The following is a 17,910-nucleotide window of genomic DNA, read 5'->3' on the forward strand; positions in this document are numbered from 1 at the left end:
GCTTATACAGTACATTGCTGTACAACTTTTTTTTTTTTCCGGTTAATTGCAATTGGGAATTTAGTTTGTTGGCAGGTACAGAGAGAAAAAGAACTAAAAAATGGAAATTGGGGGGGTGGATTAGTTTGTTGTTAGGTGTACCCCCAAACAGCCTACCTGTGCCATTCTGCCCCCCAACACTTTTACATCCATTGTAACACACACTTCAATCACCCTTCAGCTTTCTCTGTTACCTCTCTTTTACCCCCCTGGTTACCTGGTAGGCCAGTCTGGCCCTGGAGGATATAAATATATAATTTGTGTGTGGGCACATGAAAAAAGAAGACAGAAACAACGTAAAAATGCAACAACAAAAAAAAAAGCCCCAAGTATTTGGATCCAAAATACCCTCAGCAAAGAGGTTAAAGAATTCTGTGAGTACTTAAAGATATATTCATCCAAAACAAATGCCAATGCTTGAACTGGTTGGAGGTGAGTATATGCAGGGAGATTTGATCAGCTTGAACATCTCCGGCATCACATTAAGCTGGGTGTTGGGGAAAGGGATAATGGCATATGGGAGGATTCAGCAAAAATCCTCTATGCATTTACAAAACAGGGAGTATCCCTTTAACAAATATGTTTGCATTATTTCCTTTGTAGTTCACTTTGATTGTTGGACTATGATTATGATATATTCTCTCAGAAATGTATTTTAATGTTTTGTTTTACGCAGCATGCACATGCCCTGGAGTTATTAGAAGACAAACTGACAGAAGGTGCCAAGGTCCTTGATGTTGGCTCTGGTAGTGGATACCTCACTGCCTGCTTTGCCAGAATGGTTAGCGCTACATATCATACATTGAAGGGCACTGCATGTAGCATAACCGATAATATTTGTACTGCAATATGCAAAACATTGTATTACTTCTTCCCATTTTGGTATAAAAAGATACCCTAAATACAATAGTTACTAAAACAAACATTGCAATACATGATTTAATAGATATCAGTATATTAGGATAGGAGGTGAAGAAGTAAACTCATTATTTTTGGTCACAATATTCCTTTTTTCATTCTGCTGGGGGGACTGACGTTTTAAATGCTAGAAGCAGCAAAATAGAAAAGGTAGATACAGTAGAAAACATTACAATTAAAAGACAAGAGGAACATAAGTGGAAATGAGACAGGTTTGAACTAGCAGCTCACTAGTATATATATGTGTGTGTGTATCTATATTATCACATAGTAACTATAAGTACTAATTTTTCTTCTCTCAGGTGGGATCCACTGGAAAGGTTGTTGGGATTGAGCACATTGACCACCTTGTTCAGGATGCCATCCAGAATGTTCAGCAAGATGATCCTACCTTACTTACTTCTGAACGAGTCAAGTTTGTTGGTGAGAGTAGCATCAATTTCGATCTGTCATTATATGTATAAGAAGGTTCTCAGTGACTGCATGAATATTTCTGCCCCTGTTGTTAAGTTGCTCGTTGTTATAGTTTAGTTACGACAGCTGTTGTAAGGCTGACATCACTATAGTACATTTTCATAAAATAATCCCTTGCTATTCAATTGCATGCATGCAAATTTGAGATAAACCGTGTCAACTCATTAAGCTACTCGATGGTTCATGGTGCAGACTTTCTTTATGAATGGAAGTTTTGCGCTTACACTACATGCAAGAGTGTTGCTGATTGGTCAGGGGTTGATCAGCAGCCTCCAAAAAGTAAATTTTTTTTTTTTTTTTTTTTTTTTTTTTTTTTTTTAAAAAATGCATTTAAGAGGCAGTCTACCATAGTTAAAAGGTCATATTTAAAAGTATCTTTGTATAGTTTAGATGTTTAAAACTTATATCTAAAAAACGTATCTATCTTTTAAAACTTAAAAATGTCTTACGGTATCTTTTTAACTTTGTACACATTGTCTTTTTTTTTTTTTTATGAATTAAGTTAAACAATTATTACAAAGTGTAACCAGACAGTGAAAGACAGGGATAAGAAAAGAAAGCAAGGGGGTCAGATATACAAAAAGCAAAACAAATGCCTATACAGAATAAGTACCATAATATAAACAAAAGTTGAATCTATATGCAACCCAATTTCCTTGCCATTCCTGGTGGCACAGAGACAAAAAACTCTATCAGGTAGGGCAGGAAGAAATAAAAAGGTTAACCTCCCAGTTCATACTCGGTGTTTGTTCCTGCCTTACTCAGGGTTTTTTTTTTTGGGGGGGGGTTCTAGGGGTCTTGGGGAGTCCTTTTTCTGTCAGCCATTTTATGCTCTTAAACATGTTCCCAAAGTTCAAGGTAGGGTCTCACTACTGACTTATATAGAGGTAAAATGTAATTTTCCTGTTGTCGATCAAAACCTCTGTTTATGCATGTCAGTATCTTACTGGCACTTGTAGCAGCTGCCTGACATCAAATGTTGCTAACTTATAGTCTACAAAAAGTCATTTTGTTTACTGATTTTCTTAACTCAACCACATTTAATGTCCAATTTACAGATTTGTTTTCCCAAAACATTATCATATATAATTAGTTATGCTAAAACTATGTATAAGGACAGTTTTCTTTTCACTTGAATCTACACCAATACATATTCAGATTACTGAAAATTTGGAAAATTTATAGTTTTAAAAGTTTTCCTTTGAGAAAAAAAGCCTTTAAACGTGACATTTGCAGAAAATTGCGTTTACAAGAAAACATGCTGTGATAATACAATTTATAACAGCCACATTTCATTGCCTACCTTTTGGCTTGAGGAAAAGCCATGTAAGTCTGAAACGTAATAATAATCACAGGATATGAATAAAAAGACACACAAAAAAGTCTGCCCTTTGATTTGGAAACTACAGTGACAGAATATTTCCTTTTACTTTTTATTTAGATAAACACACATCTGCAAGTTTGTCAGGTTGAGATATGTTAGGATCACTCGGAATAATAAAGAAAATGACTTTTAAAAAGCTTTTAAATGACTGCTAATAATTAACCCCTTAAGGTCAATGGGTGGTCCCTAAACCCATTTGTCATTAAGGGGTTAACAGAGTACACAAGCAGTGAATGACCCTGTATTCCCTCAACCTGTTATAAAAAAGTTTGTTTTTTAAATACTTGTAATTAGTGTACATTGAGTTATTATGGCCCTGTGTTTTACAGTGGGTGATGGCAGACTTGGGTATCCTGAAGAAGGCCCCTATGATGCAATTCATGTAGGGGCAGCATCGCCAGCACTACCGCAGGAGGTAGGCTCGAACCGATGTACAGTGTGCTTTTTGTGACAAACTCATACACAAACATAAATCGACTGCAACACACATTTTGCACCCACAAGCAACGATCTCATATATAACAGAACTGGCACTATAGAAATAAAACATCTGATGTAAGATCTATCTGAACATAATATACTCACAATACCTCAGAAGATGAAGCAGTAAATTATGTAATTTTCACCAGATATTTTTACACACATCAAACCCATCTGTTGAATTATGTATGTATTTATCTTCATTCAAGTATTATTTAAGCATCAGTTACATTTACTAGAGCATCCTAAATATATACCGTATTTCCCCAAGTATAAGGTGCTCCATTGTATAAGACACACCTTTATTGCGGGGGCTGAAATTTTTTAAAAAAATTACATAAAGTTATTGTACTAGCTGCCTGGGCATGATATGAGTGTGATTGATATTAGCCGCTAGCAATAGCACTCCTATCATCCTCAGGCAGCCAGTACATGCACATCACTTTCAGCCTCCCTGTGCCTCCTACACACGGATCCATGCTAAAACACACACACACACACACACACACACACACACACACACACACACACACACACACACACACACTAATTTACTCCCCCACCTTAACTGAACTGCAGACTTCCGTGGGGGCCGCTGTTTCCCTCTGTGTTGCTCGAGCAAAACAGGTAAGAAGCAGGTTCCCTTTTTAGTAAAATATATATATAATCTACCACCACTGTATAAGATGCACCCAATTTTTAGACCCAAATTATGCATGGAGAAATATGGTAGTTGGATGTATCATTTGTTAAATGTAGAAATTTAGGAATTGCAAACTATTTTGCGCTATTGAAAATAGCACATGAAGATTAAAGGCTAATAATGCACTTTTAGTAGGCCTGGGGACACTGCAGCACCACTTAATGGCCAAAATTAAAACAACAAACTGTTTGTCTGTAAATCTGTCTACTTTTGGTGAACATGGAAATTTCTCGTCGCACAAGAACCATTTAACCCATCTGCTCATATTTTTTTTTTCTCCTGTAAAACCTCAAACCTCATTTGCTTGTGTCTAGTGTTTGTTTAATATAGTCTTTTATTTATACCTCTAGATCATGAGCTCGTTTTGTCGTACCCTTTGTGTGTATATACTGGAAGAAACGCTGCCTTAACTGTTGATGATTATATATATAAAAGATAATACTACTGCTACTCAGGCTTAAATTCCCTTACTGTATTATCTTTTGCTACTGCTACAAGGCTATACCACTTAAATCTTGGAAAATGATTTCAACATACAGCGGGGAAAATAATTCAAAAAAAGGCAAACCTTTAGGGCAAAATGGCTTGTTTGAAAGTAGAGCATCAGAGGGTAGATGTAATATACAAGAAAGCTTTATTTCACATAGAGTGGTGGATAAGTGGTATAGCTTTCCAGCAGAAGTAGCAGAACATAATACAGGGTGGCAATTTAGGAATGCACGGTGTAGATAAAAGGCTATATTGAACAAATGCAATATCCTGGACCAAATGAGGTTTGAACTTCTACAGCAGGAAAATATGTGAAGATGGATGAATGGTTTATGTGACAGCTTTACAGACAAGAAGTTAGGTACTTTGAAGAATAATGTACATTATTTGCACAGTTTAAAATATAAAGCTATTTTCTGCTGTTCATTTGCACATTGTTATGCCTATATATGACCTATATATATATATATATATATATATATTGTTCTCTAAGTAATGTTGTTTGCCCCGACAGTTGTTAAATGGGCTGAAGCCTGGGGGAAGACTGATATTACCTGTGGGACCAGAAGGTGGCAGCCAAGTGTTAGAGCAGTATGACAAGGCTAATGACGGGGCAATCACAAGGACTCGCCTAATGGGTGTTATGTACGTTCCTTTGACTGACAAAAAGAAGCAATGGCCAAGGTGAGGGCATCTACAGCGGCTTGTCAAAGTTCCTATTCAAGTTATTTTATGAAATCAGGAGGCAATTATACCTTGTAATACAAAACAAATTATTCAATTTATATTGGGAATCATCTGCTCACCTTTTATATCCAATTTCAGGAATATTGTTGAGGGATGGGAAACATTTATTATAACAATAAAGAAACAAAAGCCTGAAGCTGTTAACCCCTTAAAGAGGCACTCCAGCCATCATATGCATGTTAATGCATATGATGTTGGGGTGTCCCTTAAATATATTAGTGTTTTTTGCAAATGAGAGAGAAGAAAATTACAGCTAAACACCAGCACTGCAGAAATGTTAAAATGGCCATTGTCACTAAAGTAACCAAAATTAAAATATTCACAAAGGGGTTAAAAAAAGGTTTGATTTGACAGCATGGTTTTAATAAAGTATTTATAGAAGAAAACATAAGAACAAAACTTAGTGTATTTAATAATTTAGATCCATAAACCTACACTAGACACTGACATTCTCATTTTGTCTCTTTATTTCAGTGGAGAGTTCTGACGACCACTTGAGGTCCATCAAATTTACAACTTCATAAAATGAAGACTGTAGTTTCATCGTGTGGCCGGATCAGAGTCAGAAAGCCTATTTCAAGGGACAGCCGTAGTAATCCGCCAGATACGTTTTAAGGGCTCGTTGTTGTCTCTGGGACTTGAAGTAACAAAATATAGAGATATGAATGAAAATGACATCTTTGTAAGTTGCATGAGGGATGTAAGGAATAAAGATTAAAATATAGGTTTAAATAAGTTTACTTCACCAGAATTTTATTTAATTATGTTCATTGCTTGCTTGCTTATGATATAGATAAGATTGCTGGATCACAACATTTGAGTTGTATTGGGAATAAATATGTTAAAAAATATATGCAAATTTGTATAAATGAAGATATAAAATTTGGTTATAAGGTGTATGTGTGTGTGTGTGTATGTATGTATGTATGTATGTATGTATGTATGTATATATATATAATGCTACAAATGCTTTACATTCTGATATTTAATGCGTTCGCATAAAAAGAGTCATTTGCTCCAATAATGGGCTTTTACATTAAGTAAACTTCCACCAAATGTGACTGTGATAATAGACCATTAATAGCTGTTTGATGCTTTTAAATTAAAGCTACTCTAGAAGAGGCATGGTAAAAGGTATGACCTATAATGGGTTGTTCATAATACTCGTTTATAAAAGCTGCATCGTCAAACCTTTTTGTGGAAACATACCGACGATATTTTGCGTTGAGAAATTTACTGTTCTATTCAGTTATGCTCTTTTTTTTGGTTAGTTGTTGTAAATGAGCAAAAATAATAAAATGTAAAAAAAAAAAAAAAAAAAAAAAAAAAAAGCTGTGTACGCTTTGTTTTTATAGAAACAAATATTTACTCTTCATGAATAGCTCTTACAAATGAAAATCCCAGCTAAAATAAGATGGTTATTGTTGTAATAACTTCTTAAGGACATATTTGTTAATGCCTGGATTAGATATGGACCAACCTATTTTTACAACTTGTGGTCAAGCTTATGTGAAGCTGTCCCTGTAGACTGTGCCAATAAAAGGTGCTTATAAGGCAAATTAGAACTATGAGGCTAAAGGGTTTTTTTTCTGTTATGCATTTATGATTTTCTATTGAAATGATAAACTGAATGATGCTGAACAATAAAGGGTATAGGTTTTAGGCATAGAAAGTGTATTAAGGCAGCCTAAATTTAGGTCTTTTAACGAGAGAGTAGGTGATTAGGTTTACGAGGGAAATCTTTCACTATATAGGACTATGTTCACCTAGCATAGCATGCTGTACCTGGCACTGTGCATACTTAAAAAGGTGGAGTGCCGGGATATGATGATACCTCCTGGGGTCACTAGAAACAAATTCATCAATTGAGCCACGTCTCTCAATGGGCTGGCTGGAGAGGTTAGTGACTTTTTGTCAGGGGCCCCAGTGTCGGGTCAGGATCAGGCTTTGAAGTCACGTGGAGGAAAATGGGTATTACTTTGTCAAGTTGCAGACAGCTGTCTGCTTTAGCCGTTGGCTTTCTCTTTGGTGCCATCTGTAGGCGCAACTGGAAAAAAAACCAGAATTTAAGAACAGGGTCACAGCAACAGGTTATGTAGAGCAGGCCAGTATGGGCAGACCACAAGGGGGTCTTTAGGGAGGTACTAAGAAATAATCCAAAAGGAGAAAACAAAGAGAATAATCCAAAAAGAGAAGACAAGGGTAGAGAGACCAGCAACCCAAAAGCCACCTGGTGGCATAATGGTTAGGTGTACTTACAGGTTTAAACCCCAATGGCTCCTGTACATGTCGCCATAGTGTATGGTGTTGACATGGTAGGTTGGAGAGACAGCTGAACAATCCTGATAACAATCTACCGTAGAAATCTTACTACAATATATATATATATATATATATATATATATATATATATATATATATATATATATATATAGCTTTCAGAATAAAAGATGATGCATCTCCTCTACTTTTATGTAATGTGGCAAATCATAAAATGGATAGTTGATGATAATCATCCAGAAAATATTACGTGTGATTGCTTGTACATGATTGAAGAAGATATTCATACTTGTAAAAGCATGCCAAATCTGATTATTTTAAAATTGTTGGAATGTCTTGTTAATGAAAGTAAATTGAAACATAATAATCGTTTGATAAGGAAATGTGTAAAAAACGATTCAAAATAAAAATCTTTATAAATGTAAAAAAAATCCCAGAAAAATGAAAATCTCTATTCAAGTAAATAAATGCAATATGTGCATGTTTGCCTTTCTGGTAGTAAAAGAATTGACCATTTCTGCCCCTTTAAGTAAGGTACCATCAGGTTGATGATCAATTAGGGGCCGGAATGGGCATCACCTTATGTATCAAAAGCTCATGAATGATTACATCTTTTACCGTAAAATCAAATAGCTACATAACAGTTACATTGATTGCTAAACAATAGTATAAGCAATATAAGAAATACATGCAAATGTTCAAATGAAACCTAGTCAGAAAAAATTTGCAGACTAGGCTTGAACTGAAGTACAATTTTGAACAAATTGCTTGCCTGCCTGCACAGAATTAATAGCAATTACTGTCACTCGCACCACAGTATTGGGGTCACCATAAAGTGCCCAATCCAAAGATTATAATAGTGGGTGAATTTTATTAATCTGATTTTCCTAAATTAATTTGAATGTTTGATTAATTGTTGTATGAAGTATTATTTATTGTGTGCAATACACAAATTTCCTGGTCCCCTGACTATGCTGTATTATAATATTTATATTTTGATTAATATTATATTATTTTTAGTTTTTTCTTCCCTATATACAAGAAGAGTTGATATGCATTGTTGCCTAATCTAATTGGAGGAGAGTAGGTTTTTACAGAAAATATGTCAGTTGGTGTCAGGACTCGGGTAATCGGGTTGGGTAGGAGCCTCATTGCAGGGGATACCTGTGGTTCTGTCTGCACACGGCGATGCATGGTAACCGAAGGATAAGACAGACAGGCACAAAGGAATACACCACAGGCAGAATTCCAGGTAATGCTATGTATTGTATATTATGGCAGGACAAGCAAATACAGGTTAAACAATCTCTTAGCAAGAAAACTGACGTATTGGCAGGAAGCCCTCTGGAGGGGCGCTCGGCAAGAAGGCAGGCAGCCCACTTGGCAGGGCTGAAGGCAAGAACAATTCAGGATCAGGTACGAGTCAGGATCAGATACAGGGCCAGAGCAAAACGGTCCTAAAACTTCAATGCAAAGGCCTGGTCATTAGCTCAGGTGTGAATGACATAGGCATAGGTATAACCAAACACAGTTGAACATAAATACACAGAACATGGATTATATACATACCCAGACAATACATACATGGTACAGGATGCCACAAAGGACAGGGAATAAGGCAAGGAACACAGGGGATGGAGTGAGGAGCCGAGATCCTCAGGTGTATAAGGGAAAGAGGGCAAAGGTACATAAAATACAGACACAAATAAACAAGACATCAAGCTCTGGAGAGGAGTCCAACTCCAAGCAGACCTCTTAAAGGGGTAGCCATGTCTGGCAGTTTGCAGGGCTGGGGTTGAATCCTGACAGTTGGATTTATTATATTTTTGCATGTATTTTCTTAATTCTATGTTAGTGATGCTAAAAGCTTTAAAATGTGACAATTACCTTTTGAAAATAATTTCTCTTTCCAATTATTGGCCTTTAAGGCTTCAGGGTCATAGCTTTACTGGCTCACCTTTTCAAGACATTCAAAATGAGATGCCTACATAGCATAAATATGCAGAGGAGTTTATTCACTTAAGATTTCAATATCTTTCAGTATTAACAAAGAAAAAACCCCAGTAAGCTTTTTCTGCAAGAAGGTTTGAATCTTTATAACACATTTTTAAAGGGCACTTGAAAAATGTAATTGAAAAAGGTGTTACTTTTTTCCTATACATTGTGGTAGCCAATTGACTAGGAAAATATATGATTTTGCTCGTAATATGTTGGTAGGTAAAAACTACAAACATAGCCACGAGGTAGGCTGCATGTGCATTCACAATCCTCTCTACTATGTCACAGAATGATGAATGCATAATTACACGTACATGTATGTGGTTGAATGTAATAGTATCTGAACTCTAACCAGGAGGGTTTTTTATCACTACAGGACCCGAACAGTTTTCATGTCTCTGTTCACCTGTGATGTCCCACACACATTATATAGTTTTATTTAGCACAGGCAGGCATTTGTTGACCCCCCCACACACACACACTTTTTCACACTTTCACAAGTATATAAATTGTACACAGCTGAAAAAAATGAGTGGGAAAAAATACCCCAAGTGTATTAATGAAACTGCCCTTATTTGGGAACTACCTTATATGCCTAGGACTTTTATTTATTTTGTCTATTATAGGGCAAATATTACAAGTTGCATATGACTTTTCCCTTGAAATTTAGTGTGGTGAGACTCAATACTGGCTACAACTAAAAAAAAAAAAATCAGCTAAAACTATAAGTTACTATAAGTAAAAAAAGACACACCATGGTCATTTGATCCCCAATCTCTTCCAATCTTTGTGATGACTTATGTTTGTGTGTTTCTCCCAAACAACAACATTGCATGCTGCTTTTTAATTCTTGTCCAAGAAATAAGTGACTGCAGAAAAAAATATATTTTATGTAATGCAGTCAGAATAGCATTTTTTTACCCCCCTCCAGTACATGCTGGAATCTGGGTATGATAGGAGTGTGATTGCTGTTAACAATCATATATATTTCGGCCAAGTGAATCCTAAATTTTCGGTCCACAATTTTTATTTCGCTCCATCCCTACTATTTACTACTGACCCATGCAAGAATATCCCTGATGCACGGCAGATCTCTGTAAAATCAGAGACATGAAATGAGGAATCACAAGTTATTTCCATTTTCATAGTCTGCTTCTCCCCAAAATCAGATCTCCCGGAGTGCTTCCTCCTGATTGGAGGAATGGGGTCGTGTCTGCCCCTGTAGGGCACACCATGGCAGGGACGTGCAATGGCTCCTCACTTTTGCAGAGGTACCCCAAGAAGCCAGAATAATGAAGACGGATTCGTGGAGAAAGCGAGGTGCAGAAACGCTTCTCTTTCTCCACAAATCTGTCGGCAATGTTCCTTCAAAAATTAAAATTTGTACGAATTCAAATGCGCAGGTCTAATTTGGACTATAAAATCCAACATACATTTCTAACAATTTTAAACTAAGGGAATATTCTCCTGCTTATTAACCAACACAATTTAAAACTACATATAATCAGGTATTTGTGTTCTAAAAATATATTACAGCAATTACAATGCCTATTTTATCCATGTTGATGATCTGGAGTTTATAATAACTACGAGGCATTGTTTAAAAATAAATTCCTTCTTCTGACACGCACATCGAAATATGTCATTGCTCCAGCCACGAAAATCCTCTGCTGCATGACGTCATATACATGCGCCGGGAGCCCTACACATGGGTACTAGCCTGGGATGATCAGGTTGCTACAAAGAGGAGGACGTTTTGTAGTCTCCTTTGGAATCAGATCTGTGTCTGGAGCTATGTCGGAACTTTCTGGTAACAGTAACGCACCAAAAGATGAGACTAATGTGGGTATAGGTAAGAGGAAAAGAAAGCACCGCGGGTTAGATGCTGGCGATCGTTATGTGCCGCCGCCGGTGAAGCGGAAGCCCGGAATTAGCTTCGGAGAAGAACATTTTCGTGAGACCGAGTCCTACCTGGAGAATGGGCTGCGCAAAGTCCGTCCTTATTACTTCGATTTTGAGACCTACTGTAAAGGCCGCTGGGTCGGGAAGACTTTATTGGAGGTATTCAGTGCAGAGTTCAGAGCCGAGCCTTTGGAATATTACCGACAGGCGGCCCAAGCCGGCAGACTGAGGCTTAACGAAGAGATCGTACGTGATTTAAACGTCGTACTGAAGGTAAATATTTGGTGCGGCCTTCCTACTTTATAAGTAGTATTATATTAGCGTTTTATATGTTTCTAGTGTTTCTCTGACATCAGAAAAGCAAAAACACGATCTGTGTTCTATACCAGTGGTGTTTAAAGGGGGGGGTTAGATCACCCTCCACCCCCAGTTAACCAGATGAACCAGCCACAATGACCCCTCTTAATTCACCTTGTGGGGTAAAAGGGCTTGTGGTTCTACTTATATCTACTACTTATACCAGCTACGTCCCATCTGTGTGTAATAATACGTATCAATTATAAAAATATTAAAAATATTGAAGTATAAAGAACCCTCATATATTATGTATATACATGCTATTTGATAAACATTTGGTATCAGTTCAATTAAAGGGACACTCTCGCCATCATATGCACTTTGTGTCCCTTTTGCAAATGCCTTGGAAGATTCTGCAGAATCCTCCATACATGTCCGCACTAACTCTCCCTTTAAGAAAAGAATAGTTAATCATAATGCAGATTATTCTTCAGATTGCTTCATTTATCCCCAAACAGAATCATTCATATCTAATATATCTTGCCAAATAACCTGTATATGCCTAGCTGTTTGATTTTGTGTATGCTTGTGAGTGTGATCTAAAGACAACATTTAAATTCTGACATATTACTATTCATTATAAGCAGCAATCTCTGTAAACTTTCCACGCAAGGTCCGAGTTGCCGTTTTTGTAATGCATAGTTAATGTATATACTCAGTCATTGTTGCAGAAGAAGCTCTCAGCGCTTTGCTGTTTATAATCCATTTGCTAATTCAGACTGATTTCAGGTAGTTAAAATGGTGTTGTTTGTTTCCTGCAAACCCCCTCTTTAGTGTGAAGCGCTTCAGTTAATTGCTGCTTGGCGTCCTTGGGCAAAATATGCTAGTTAATTGAGCACAAAAGGGAAACAACCCGTTCTTTGCGTGGCTGACATTTTGTTTTTTTCTCTTTGTTTCAGAATAATGATTTTCTTAGAAACACTGTGCATCGTCACGAGCCGCCTGTGACAGCTCAGCCTCTGCGTATTCTAGCGGAAAGTGATGAGATGGTGGTGGTAGATAAGCCTTCATCTTTGCCTGTTCATCCCTGTGGCCGCTTCCGCCACAACACTGTTATTTTTATCTTGGGCAAAGAGCACAATCTTAAGGAGCTCCATACCATCCATCGTCTGGATCGCATGACTTCTGGTGTGCTCATGTTTGCAAAAACCTTAGATGTGTCCAAGAAAATTGATGAGCAAGTACGAGAACGGCAGGTGAGGCATAAAATGTGGCTACAGACCGTACGTTAAGAAAAAATTGCCATTGCATGAATATCACTGCATGAATTGCACTGCAGAATAGCGAGTTTAGTCACATGAGTGCTACTAGGAAAACCACCATCTGACACATTTGCTCTCTTGTTGTTCGGTTGGTCATGTCTCTGTTCACCTGTGATGTCCCACACACATTATATAGTTTTATATAGAAAAGCAAAAACACGATCTGTGTTCTATACCAGTGGTGTTTAAAGGGGGGGTTAGATCCTGGTGGTCCTGGTGGTCTTTGTTTAGGTGGGGTGAGGAGAAGTTGAGACACCAGATGCCTCAAATATCTGCTTTCTTGCCCGGGCCCTCTGCTGCAACAAGAGATACCTGGTTGATCCTGGCAGTAGCATATGTTTGTCTCAAAGATTAAGCCGTGCACGTGTAAGTACACATGGCCGGTACTGTGAAACTGGGAATTACGCATCAAATCAGTTAAACTAAAATTGTTTCTAACATTTGATGGAACACTCCAGCTCCAAACACAATCATAGGAAACATTGGTGTCCAATGCACGTTACTGCATGTGTCTTTTTGGTCTTCTGTCTCATTTTTCAGCTGGAAGGTAGCAGTGTCTACTTTGTGTGTGGATTGTTCCTTTTCAAATACTCTGCAGAGCTGCTTTACCACTGGCTTTTTTTGCCTATTTGCATTCTAATTTGGTATTGTGCTGGATGCAAGATGACAGGGTACAGTCTCTCTCACAAGGGGAGAGAGACCCTTAGAGCATGTACAGTCTCCAATGCTGTCTGCCAGAACAGTGTTTCTAGGAGAAAGAAAAAAAAAATTGGAACAACTAAGCACAAGCTTAGTATTGACAGCTTAGGTAAACTTCTGTTCACTTTCACTGTTTGAGAATCAGATCATGAGATTTGGTATTCCCTCCCAATACGTTCACTGCCGATAGTGAGGAGAGGAGTAGAATCCCAGAAGGGTGCGTCCAGAACCTGCTGGGATCTCTGATAACCCTGTGTTGGCTGATTGCATACATCATGATCAAAAGTGGACCTGTTCTTCCTAATCATTGTCTGTCGGTAGAGAGGACGTTCACTGTGAGGGGGAGAAAAAAAATTCTCCCTTTTTCTAAAAAAATATAAAGTAAAAAAAATTAGAGGGACCCCAGTGATGTCATGCCATTCCTTGAGGTCCGCAAGATACAAGAGAGATCCTGAAATGGTTTTGGATCATGGAAGAGGGGAATCACGGTTTACAAACACATGGGAAAAATATCAAAACAAAAAAACCTCTGGTCTGTACGGTAGTAAAATCCCTTGGTTATTAAGAGGTTCATATGTTAGCCTTGGGAATGTCTATGTCTACGTCTAGTATGTCTAAATTTGTACTGATATCTGCCCATTGTTTTTTTTGTGTTTTATCATGCGGTGAGAATATCGATTTATAAGAATAATATAACTGATACAAAAATAGTTGTAATATTTTGTTTTCTTTCAATCGTAGCTGGAGAAGGAATACGTTTGTAGAGTTTGTGGTGAGTTTCCTGAAGAAGAGGTAACCTGTGAAGAACCAATACTTGTTGTCTCCTACAAGATTGGTGTGTGCCGTGTGCATTCTAAAGGCAAACCCTGCAAAACAGTCTTTCAGAGATTGAGTTACAATGGCAAATCCAGTGTGGTAAAGTGTTTTCCGTACACTGGTCGTACACACCAAATAAGGGTCCACTTACAATATCTTGGGCATCCTATTGTCAACGACCCAATCTATAATACCGAATCCTGGGGTCCCAGTCGGGGCAAAGGTGGTTCCATAGACAAAAATGATGAGGAACTGCTTCGGTCGCTGGTGGAGGAACATAGATCGAAGAATAGTTTGGACGTCTTGGACGTAACAGAAGAGGATCTTCAGCTAAGCATAAAGCGTAAAAGTGACGACAAAGGGTGTAGCGAGACACAACCTGTAGCGAGAGAAAACCTGCAGAAAAGCGGAGACTCCACGAATGTAGAATCCCCAGCTGCCTTAAAGACATTGGAGGCTTCTAGAGAAAATGATCAATCTGATGGTGAAAATGTAACCAACAATGTACAGGAAAACAAACAGGGATTAAGAGATCTATTGTGTGGTGAATGCAAGCTTATAAGACCAGACCCCTCTCCCAAAGACCTTGTTATGTACCTCCACGCGTTAAGATATAAGGGAAGCGACTTTGATTATTCCACTGAAATGCCAGACTGGGCACAAGAGGACTGGCAGTTGGATTTAAAATAGAACATTGATAGTGAATGTCTGCCTTTTTTTTAATTTTATTCTGTAAGCCTCACAACTATTTTTCAAAAGTTGTAAAAGCTTATTGTGCTAGTTCTAATTTGTGCTCTTGAATGAATCATGACTTATTAAGTTGTGTTCTACCTTTTTTTTTATTATTATTTTAATTCACATGGCAAATGTAAGTTTAAAGCAAAATAGGGGTAACCTTTCTTTAGAGCTGTTGAAATGTAAATCGGAGTGTAGCTGTTTTCTGCGTCTTGTTGGTATGTGTGTCTGCTAAAGTGAATGTTTTACCTGAAATTTTAGATCAAAGGCAGGAGGTGGCAGAACTGGTGTGCTTTCTCATACTAGATTCTAAATGTAGAAAGGATAACATCTTAACTTATTGCCATTAGTCTTTGCTTTACCAGAGTTATTTTTTTTTATAATTCATTCAAGTAAACAAACGTATATTTGACTCTTGTATATCACTAGATTTTTTTTTTCTGGGTTTTGTTTTCTTCACTTCACAACAACTGGTTTAAACTTACGATGCATAAGGTTTAGCAGCTGCGCCTTCAACAAAGATTCTTAAAGCAAATGTTACTGCCCCCTGCTGCACGATGGCTTCATGAGACTGATTCTGCAGTGTTCACCCCTTCCATGACAAGCTTGGGGACAAATCTATGGAGCACCAGAATTGAAAGAATAAAAAAAATGTCTTCAACACCAAAGATCTGAAAGTCACAGCTGCTTCCAGGTCTGCTGCTGGTAGCCTCTGCAGCAGTTTCAATCAAGAGTGAGCTTGAGATCATTACATAACTCGTTGATCAATGTAAGTGGCCTAAACTTATCACGTACAAGTCAGCTGAACTAACAGATTGTTTAACTAAACTTAACTGAGACACACACACAAAAATTGCCCCAAAAGACCTTTCAAAAAATAGCCACTGAACTTGGGGAAGGAACTTCAACAAAAACCACAGAAATTGTCCTTCCTGTCCCTCTCTGCCAGGACTGTTCAGCAATGGTTGCCTAATGAGTTGCCATACCAAGGTATATTAATAGATTTATTTATAAATATATATGTATATATATATATGTTCATTTAGGTTGAGCCACAAGGGGAAAGGGGCATATCTTCAATTTGCACGATTCCATATTTTTTTGCCCTACGAATTTAAAAAAAAAAAAGCCATAAAAAAAACTTATGCATGTGGGGTCAGGAGATGCAGCTGAAAAATTGAGGCTGCCCATAACATAACCTGTGCAAAAATCCTAAACGGACATGTTGGGGGGGGGGCGCAGGAAATTATTGCTATGCCTGAATTTAGCGGTGATTGGTGGTCAAATGGCTGCATGAAAAACTTTGAAATTCTGTGGTTCAAGAATATATACTTTTATAGGAACATGGGCTACTGCTAAACTGCTCCATAAATAGCATAGGCCTAGAAAAACACCCTGATCGATATAAAAACTCTACACCCCCCTGTTAAAATGCCAGGTTCTTGTGATGTTAAAGGATGAGACAAAGATAAATCATGTCAGAACTTAGAAAAAAAAAAAAATATGAAATCTTTGAGGGGGAAAAATAAAAAAAACTCAATAGCCTGGTTGCATACGTGTGCACACCCTCTTATAACTGAGCCTGTGTTCAGAATTAGCCATTGTATTGTTTAAATACCGTACCGTGACGGCATGCACTACAACCCGTGAGCGCCGCCACGTACATCAGTACACAAGTGCCCCAGAGAAATAAAAGTGACTGGCAGACTAGGGAAAGCTGCACTTCACCAGTAGACTCTGGGTCAAAACCATATTGAAAAACACAAAGTTCATGACTCGATGAGAAGTCACAATATCCCCTCAACAACTTTTAAATTAGGATTTGTACCCATAAGTACTCTTTCTTGCCAAAATAGGTAAGCCAATTTATTTTTAAAAGCCTCCACGGTACCTTCGCTCACCACCTCCATTGTTAGTGCAGCCTACGAAGGCCAGCACAGCCATACATGTATTATTTTTCCAGAGGAAATGTATCTATACCTTTGCTAAAACTCAGAAAGAATTTATTTATTCTTGTTTGCTAAAAAAACAGCATGATGAAAATCTTTTTATTTCAGAGTCTGCAAGTTCCAGGAACTACTGGGATTTAATCCCAGATCTTTCGTGAACTGCCTAGCAATGCCCCTGATGATCATTTAAAAGTTGATATTTTTGAAGCTCACTCTATGCATCCACCATGGCTGGAATTTCATCCTTGGTACATTGGTGGGATCCTGTTGAGACATCTGCCAACTAAAAGAACAATGGCGAATATAAACAGGCAGCAGACACTGCATATGATAAATGTATTCTTTCAAAACGTGTGAACTTGCCGTTTTTCATTAAATAACATTTTTAGACATTTAATATATAAACAGACTTATGCATAGATGACAAATGCCCATGGCGTTTTTTCACATTCCTGCACAATCCTCAAACAATATGGTATCTTCCAGAGATCGCAAATTTATCTTATACAAAAGTTGCTTAGTTTTTCTATAAAAAACGTAAATTCAAATCTGGTTGGCTAAATTGTAACCAAAAAATCCGACGAGGATGGGATTCGAACCCACGCGTGCAGAGCACAATGGATTAGCAGTCCATCGCCTTAACCACTCGGCCACCTCGTCAGTGATAACGTTACCCTG

The 17,910-nt window shown here is 37.7% G+C and overlaps 2 protein-coding genes and 1 non-coding gene across 5 annotated transcripts in view; 2 read left to right on the top strand and 1 right to left on the bottom strand.

Annotated features, from left to right (window-relative positions):
• The window catches only part of LOC128504878 (protein-L-isoaspartate(D-aspartate) O-methyltransferase-like), a 29,246-nt gene extending 23,317 nt beyond the window's left edge, over window positions 1-5,929 (top strand). For all 3 annotated transcript variants that reach the window (XM_053475134.1, XM_053475133.1, XM_053475135.1), the window contains exons 5-9: window positions 716-820; window positions 1,260-1,380; window positions 3,145-3,230; window positions 5,002-5,171; window positions 5,709-5,929. In XM_053475134.1, coding sequence (XP_053331109.1) covers window positions 716-820; window positions 1,260-1,380; window positions 3,145-3,230; window positions 5,002-5,171; window positions 5,709-5,721 — 495 coding nt within the window. In that variant the 3' untranslated portion in view covers window positions 5,722-5,929. The remainder of the gene's footprint in view (window positions 1-715; window positions 821-1,259; window positions 1,381-3,144; window positions 3,231-5,001; window positions 5,172-5,708) is intronic.
• Window positions 5,930-11,205: 5,276 nt separating this feature from the next.
• Window positions 11,206-15,390, top strand: RPUSD2 (RNA pseudouridine synthase domain containing 2). Its single transcript, XM_053475001.1, has 3 exons — window positions 11,206-11,687; window positions 12,671-12,967; window positions 14,474-15,390. The coding sequence occupies exons 1-3, from the start codon at window positions 11,238-11,240 to the stop codon at window positions 15,236-15,238; spliced, it is 1,512 nt and encodes a 503-aa protein (XP_053330976.1). The 5' UTR covers window positions 11,206-11,237; the 3' UTR covers window positions 15,239-15,390.
• A 2,420-nt stretch (window positions 15,391-17,810) lies between these two features.
• TRNAS-GCU (transfer RNA serine (anticodon GCU)) lies at window positions 17,811-17,892 on the bottom strand. Its single transcript has one exon. It is a non-coding gene; the product is annotated as a tRNA-Ser (tRNA).
• Between the last annotated feature and the right edge of the window lie 18 nt (window positions 17,893-17,910).

This window comes from Spea bombifrons, chromosome 9, assembly GCF_027358695.1.
Source record: "Spea bombifrons isolate aSpeBom1 chromosome 9, aSpeBom1.2.pri, whole genome shotgun sequence".
NCBI lineage: Eukaryota > Metazoa > Chordata > Amphibia > Anura > Pelobatidae > Spea > Spea bombifrons.

Bases quoted from the DNA above. Each gene is read 5' to 3' on its own strand.
- RPUSD2 (XM_053475001.1), top strand. From the start codon at position 11,238: ATGATCAGGTTGCTACAAAGAGGAGGACGTTTTGTAGTCTCCTTTGGA. The intron at 11,688-12,670 runs GTAAATATTTGG...TCTTTGTTTCAG, and splicing joins ATTTAAACGTCGTACTGAAG to AATAATGATTTTCTTAGAAA. The intron at 12,968-14,473 runs GTGAGGCATAAA...TTTCAATCGTAG, and splicing joins AGCAAGTACGAGAACGGCAG to CTGGAGAAGGAATACGTTTG.